Genomic DNA, 6,351 nt, shown 5'->3' on the forward strand with positions numbered 1-6,351 from the left:
CTACGTAATCAGTGCGAAACGGCAATGCGACAGCTATTGGCAACTCAGATCCTTCATCCTCAACGCAAACTCATATCTGCGACTGAAATCTGATAATCTCTTTGTCTCTTCACTACGGTTCTTCTCTCTACCTGTCGGCACCATCAAGGACCCATCATGACGCTCCGTCTGCTGGCGTCAAGCTTACTAGGCTTGAGCGCAACGCTCGCCAGCGCAAGCCCAGAGGACGAACAGAGACCCCTCGCCGATTACCACCGCGTATGTCCTGACTACACAAAATACGCTGGATACCCCCAGTAGGTCGAAATCCCTGCGCAAGTCGTAGTGAGTCGAGCTAATGTCTTTGTCATTGTCTCAGTCGACCCTTCAGTACCGGTCCTAAAGAGCTTCCCTACCAACGCCCAAGTAAACAATGCCGGACATTTCAGTCAGATGCGATCGAGAAGGTTATTGAAGATGTGACGTCTCGCATGAAAGACCCTGACCTGGCGCGATTGTTTGAGAATGCATTCCCTTCAACAACGGATACAACCGTCAAATTTCATACCAAGGGAAAGGCAGATACTGGATTCTTTCGCATGGGTAGCTTTGGAGGCTTCCACGACGAAGGAGCATGGGAAGGACCACAGTCGTTTATCATCACTGGTGACATTATCGCCGAATGGTTGCGCGATTCGACAAATCAACTGCGGCCCTACCAGCCCCTTGCTAAGAAGGATCCTGCAATTCAGACGTTGTTGCTCGGTGCCATTAACACCCAGGCTGAGTACGTGATTGAATCCCCATACTGCAACGCCTTCCAGCCACCACCTATTAGCGATCTTCCCATCTCGTCTAACGGGCAAGATGACAACGTTCACCCAGCGTACGAGCCGCAGGCTGTTTTCGAGTGCAAATACGAGCTTGACTCTTTGGCTCATTTTCTCGCTCTTGGTAACGATTTCTACGACCACACAGGATCGACAGAGTTCTTGAATAGGAGATGGTTGCGAGCCGTCGAGACTGTTTTGAACGTTCTCACTGAGCAGTCCAAGTCGACTTTCGACCCTAAAACAGGCGAGTTTCAGCGCAATGAATACACTTTCTCGCGTCGCACCGACACTGGAACAGAAACACTCAACTTGAGAGGCGTTGGTAACCCTTTGAACTGGGGCACAGGTTTGGTTCGCTCGGCGTTCCGACCTAGCGATGATGCAACAATTCTGGGTTTCTTTATTCCTGCCAATGCACAAATGTCTGTCGAATTGAAACGAGCATCCAAAATTCTTGCGACAGCTGGTAAAACAACCCTTTCTCAAAAGTTGGAGACATGGAGCACAAAACTCCGTGACGGTGTCATGGAACATGGTGTAGTTAAGCACAAAAAGTATGGAGATGTCTTCGCATACGAAGTTGACGGCTACGGTTCGTCGATCTTGATGGACGATGCAAACTATCCTTCGCTGCTGGCGCTCCCTTTGATGGGATTCTGCGAGACCAGCGATCCCATTTACCAAAACACCAGGAAGATGCTGTTAGAGAAGGGTGGGAACCCTTACTATCTCGAAGGAAAGGCCTTCAAAGGCATTGGAGGTAAGACGGCTGTCTTTTACATAATTGTTCCAGCTGACAGACTTATTACAGGGCCTCATATTGGGCTTCGCAACGCTTGGCCAATGAGTCTTCTTGTTCAAGCACGAACTTCAAACGACGATGAAGAGATTAAAGAATGCATTGACTTTGTCCTGAACTCTGCCAAGATGGGATTGGTCCATGAGAGTATTGATGTTGAGCACATTACACAGTATACGAGAAGCTGGTTTGCGTGGGCTAATGGCGTCTTTGCCTCGACAATTCTTGATCTGGCAAAAAGAAAACCGCATTTGATATTCGGTGACGGTGCCACGGCGTATGAGATTTGATTTACGAGAGAAGCATTGAAATAGTAACAGATGGATTTGGCATATACAGGACACGAAATGACAAAAGCCGGGAAACTAACTGATCTAGTAATAAAGAATGAACTCGAGCTCGCCTTTGTGATATCCCGGATTCCATATAAAATGTCTCATCGGTTGCTCATACAGCGGCGCCTCTGAGCCACCATTGGTCAAGAGAATTACAGCTTTAAATACCTACAGTAACTACTAGTTAAGTTCGTTCCGCAATCGACTTACGGGATCGATATGAGTAGGTCCACAGTTATCCATTTATACCCGCCCGACTAACCTACCGCGTAAATGACAAGACGACTACTCCATGTATATCTCACAGTCAATCCGATATCGCTCCCTTGGTCTTTTTGGCCGTGTTCCGAAGTACAAGAATATTTGGTTCGACAAAAAAGGACAGAAACGATGTTATAAAGCCCCTAACCTCGGGTCCCTCCTCTTGTTTCGCCATACATCAAATCCCCTTGGTCACATTCATAACATCTACCCCTCAACACCACCATCATCGTCATCGTCATCGTCATCGTCATCGTCATCGCCATCGTACTTGCACACAGCAAAGATGACAACAAAGACAACTCACGCTTCTGAGATTCCCCCCAATCCTCACTCAGAAAAGCATCAGATTAATCTTATCCGCGGTTGGCCGAACCCAGGTCTTCTTCCAGTCGATCTACTCTCAGCAGCTGCACAGCGTAATCTCTCTGACCCCGATATCTATGTACCCGCGCTACAGTACGGTCCTGACCCAGGTTACCAACCACTTCGTGAAGCATTAGCGAGCTGGTTATCTGAGCACTACCGTGTCGAGCGCGATCCCAATCGCATCTGTATTTCAGGTGGCGCAAGTCAGAATTTAGCATGCATCCTGCAGAGCTTCACTGATCCTCATGTAACTCAAGCCGTCTGGTGCATCTCGCCATCATATCACCTAGTTTTCCAAGTCTTCCAGGATAATGGATTCAATGGAAGGCTGAGAGCTACTCCTGAAGATGATGAAGGTGTTGATATTGAAGCATTGGAGGCTAAACTTGCCGACTTCGAGAAGAATGCGTCAGAGTCCAAGGTCAGTTTATCACCATTGCACGACGACATTCATGCTAACATGTACACTAGCCACCCCTAAGCGATGCTGGGAAATACTGCAAACACTATCGGCACATTATCTACGCTGTTCCGACGTGCTCAAACCCTTCTGGCAAAACCATGTCTCTACGCCGACGGGAAGCACTTGTCCGCCTTGCTCGCAAATATGACGCTCTCATCATCTGCGATGACGTTTATGACTTTCTTCAGTGGCGCATTGATAGCGATCCCAATCAGCTATCTGCTCGTTTGAACGCTAATGAGCACACTGAGATGCTGCTCCCTCGACTGTGCGATATTGACCTCGCCATGGGTCAAGCTGAGAATGACCCCCAAGGTTTTGGCCACGCCGTTAGTAATGGATCATTTAGTAAGCTTGCCGGGCCGGGAATGCGAACCGGCTGGCTTGAAGGCTCAGCTGCATTTGCCTATGGCCTCTCACAGACGGGTGCGACCAAATCTGGTGGTTCACCAAGTCAGTTTTGTGCATCTATTATGGCGGACTTGGTACAGTCTGGGGCTTTACAAGAGCGACTTGCCACGACGCTACGACCCCAGCTTCAACAACGCCATCGTATCATGATGGAAGCAATCCACAAGCATCTAGGACCCATAGGCGTCGGCATTCGGGACGCCGGTCTACCTGATGGTACTGTTTACGGTGGCTACTTTGTTTGGCTCACATTGGAACAGGGCATTTCAGCCAAGACTGTTTCCGGAGCTGCGATAGCCGAAGAGAACTTGGTGGTTGGTAACGGTACTATGTTCCAAGTGCCAGGGGATGAGAAGACTGTCGACCTGGATAACGCAGTCCGACTAACATTTGCATATGTCTCCAAGGAAGACTTGACTGAAGGCGTCGAGAGGTTAGCAAGTGTATTGCGAAGGATAAAAGAGAATCCCACCAAGTACAAAACGTTCGCCAGCACGACCGTTGATAGCGACATCATAAATGCCAACAAATAGTTTGGAAGCATACTTGATCGTTAAAGATCCGCAGGACGTGGAAGTCCACTGATAAAATAACTTAGACATACTTAAAGCTTAGGGTAGACCATTCTACTCGTTATGATACCCTTGACTAAGTTAGTCTCGCCTTGTCTTCGACCCACCTGCAGTGATACTGGCATTATCAATGTTCCTGAACTTATGATGAAGGGTAATAACCGCTGCACCACTCTTCAATAATGCTTAGCAAGCTATTTTTCTATACAAAGGTTATGGGCAGGAGGTTCAGTACGCTAGCTCATAATCACAGCATCCCATCATATCTCAGTGATCGATACACCAAATAGAAGGCACCAGATAATGGTACCACGATGGATCTTTATACTTGAGATACACCAAATTCAGCTCATGGCAGTTTTGATGTTGAAATATACACAGATGTACCATGCTTTTTGGGAACTCCAATTTCCCAGTTTCCAATGGCTCTTCCACAAGTCCTCACGCAAATACTCTACTTCTTTGTGAAGAAGGACATGATATTTCCCTGGCCCTTAGGTGCCGGCTTCTTCGCTTTGGATCCAGTGGACGATGACGGGGTGAGTGCTGGGGCGGTTTTCTTCGCAGGCGGGGGAGCCTCATCCTCTGAGAATGATTCCCAGCCTGGCTCTTGAATCGTGACTTACGCCAGTTAGCATGTTTAATTTCAAGGGGTCCAATGACAACTTACCCATGTACCCCTGATCGTCGAGAATTCGCTTCTTCTTCATCACTCGTCTCCTGCCCCTCCTACGCCCATTACTAGTGCTAGAAACAACTTCGGCGGGTTCCTTCTCTTCAGTCTTCGCCTGAGGTTCCGGCTCTGGCTCCGGCGCCTCCTCCATCTCTTCGTCGACCTGTTCAGACTCCTTGTCGGACTCTTTTTCCTCTTCGTCGTCATCCTCCATCATTTTTCGCAATGCATCCTCTCGCTCCTGGCGCCTTCTCTTGATTTCCGATGAGTCTGCTGCAGGCTTCGAGCTTGACTTGGTCGCAACAATATCATCATCATCGGCCTCCCCGTCATCAGACAGAGCCATGACTGAGTCCTCCTCCTTTTTGGGAGCTGGCTTAGGTTTAGCTGGCTTAGCGGCCGCTTTTGCAAACGACTGCATGATGCCACCCGATGCGCCTCGCTTAAGAGCCGCTGTTGGTTTCTTTCCACTGCTAGTGGCAGTAGTCCCCTCTTTAGACGGGGGTGCTGATGATTCCTGCTTTGCGGTCTTGGTGTGCTTTGCCTCCGGCCAAGCGGCCGAAGCTTCCTGCTTAGGTTTTGCGGTTGGCGCTTGGTTTGCAACAATTGCTTCTTTCTTGTCAGATTTGGATGGGACTGAGGCAGGTGCTTGAGGACGGCCCTTTCTTTCCCTTCGTCGAGCACTCGGGTTACTAATGACTCCGTACTTCTTGGATCCAGCAGTGATGTCTCCATCTGTCGCATACTCCGAAAGTTGTGTCGTGAGGTCTGACAGCAGAGAAAAGTCTTTTTGGGGATGTGGCGCAAGGCTGTAGACGTGAATCGAAGTCACTTCCTGGTATGCAGCCAAGATATCTGTCGAAGAAGTGAGTTGAAGAGCAGTTTAGCAAGCCCATCTCTAGATTGCGTACCATTAAGTTCTTCTTCACGCACCAGGGTCAAAGTGGAAACTGGAGCTTCTTCTGGCTCTGGCATTGAACTTGTCATTTCCACATCATCGTCGGATTGATCATTGGCCGGACTCTTGGTGCCATATACCAGATAGGTTGCATGAACAGAGTTGGCTTTTTGAGTGTTCTGGCAATTGTGAAAGTCATAGAGCATCCTAAGACTTGTCAGGTCTGGTTATGTAATTTTCTGCAGCAGACTCACTCCTTCGCGGTGTTGACATGTACATCTAGAGCTCTACTCAGGAGCCGATATGTGATCTACACTATTTCAGTTCACCTGTACTTAAAGCGAGAATTGATAGATGGTACAAACCGGTCGCTCTTCGCTAAGCAGACGATCTGCTAGGAATTTTTTATGTTCGTCCATTCTATGTTCAAACTCTGGGATGTTGGGCTTGGTCGTGATCAGAGGTCGTTGAAAAGGCAGTTGTGAATGCGCGTTGAAGCTTAATCATAATCAATCAACCCTTTCATTAAAGACACCCAGGTAACGAACGCGTGAGAGGGACGCGGAATCACGTGCAAGCCGGACCAAAACAGAAGGTGTGACCTGGTACATAGCATAAATATCCCTGTATTAGGTACAGTAGGGTGTCCTTGGGCGGGGCTTTTCTTAAATCGGGTTCTTCACAATGACATCGTCATCCTAGCCATCGCGTCTCCGGCGCGACCAATTTATTCTGGGTCCAGAATCGCAACTTGCCCC

General features: G+C 48.5%; 3 protein-coding genes across 3 annotated transcripts; 2 read left to right on the top strand and 1 right to left on the bottom strand.

Moving 5' to 3' along the window:
• Positions 1-156: 156 nt before the first annotated feature.
• Positions 157-1,901, top strand: FIESC28_06891 (uncharacterized protein; the record flags this gene model as incomplete). Its single annotated transcript, XM_031161033.1, has 3 exons — positions 157-296; positions 359-1,572; positions 1,624-1,901. The coding sequence occupies 3 exons, from the start codon at positions 157-159 to the stop codon at positions 1,899-1,901; spliced, it is 1,632 nt and encodes a 543-aa protein (XP_031014943.1).
• Positions 1,902-2,493: 592 nt separating this feature from the next.
• FIESC28_06892 (uncharacterized protein) lies at positions 2,494-3,983 on the top strand (the record flags this gene model as incomplete). The annotated part of the gene is made up of 2 exons (XM_031161034.1): positions 2,494-2,997; positions 3,048-3,983. 2 exons carry the CDS (start codon positions 2,494-2,496, stop codon positions 3,981-3,983), a joined length of 1,440 nt encoding a protein of 479 aa, XP_031014944.1.
• A 493-nt stretch (positions 3,984-4,476) lies between these two features.
• Positions 4,477-6,012, bottom strand: FIESC28_06893 (uncharacterized protein; the record flags this gene model as incomplete). Its single annotated transcript, XM_031161035.1, has 5 exons — positions 4,477-4,643; positions 4,693-5,550; positions 5,607-5,800; positions 5,848-5,903; positions 5,959-6,012. 5 exons carry the CDS (start codon positions 6,010-6,012, stop codon positions 4,477-4,479), a joined length of 1,329 nt encoding a protein of 442 aa, XP_031014945.1.
• Positions 6,013-6,351: the final 339 nt, after the last annotated feature.

This window comes from Fusarium coffeatum (assembly GCF_003316985.1).
Source record: "Fusarium coffeatum strain FIESC_28 chromosome Unknown BRIP53273_contig_147, whole genome shotgun sequence".
NCBI lineage: Eukaryota > Fungi > Ascomycota > Sordariomycetes > Hypocreales > Nectriaceae > Fusarium > Fusarium coffeatum.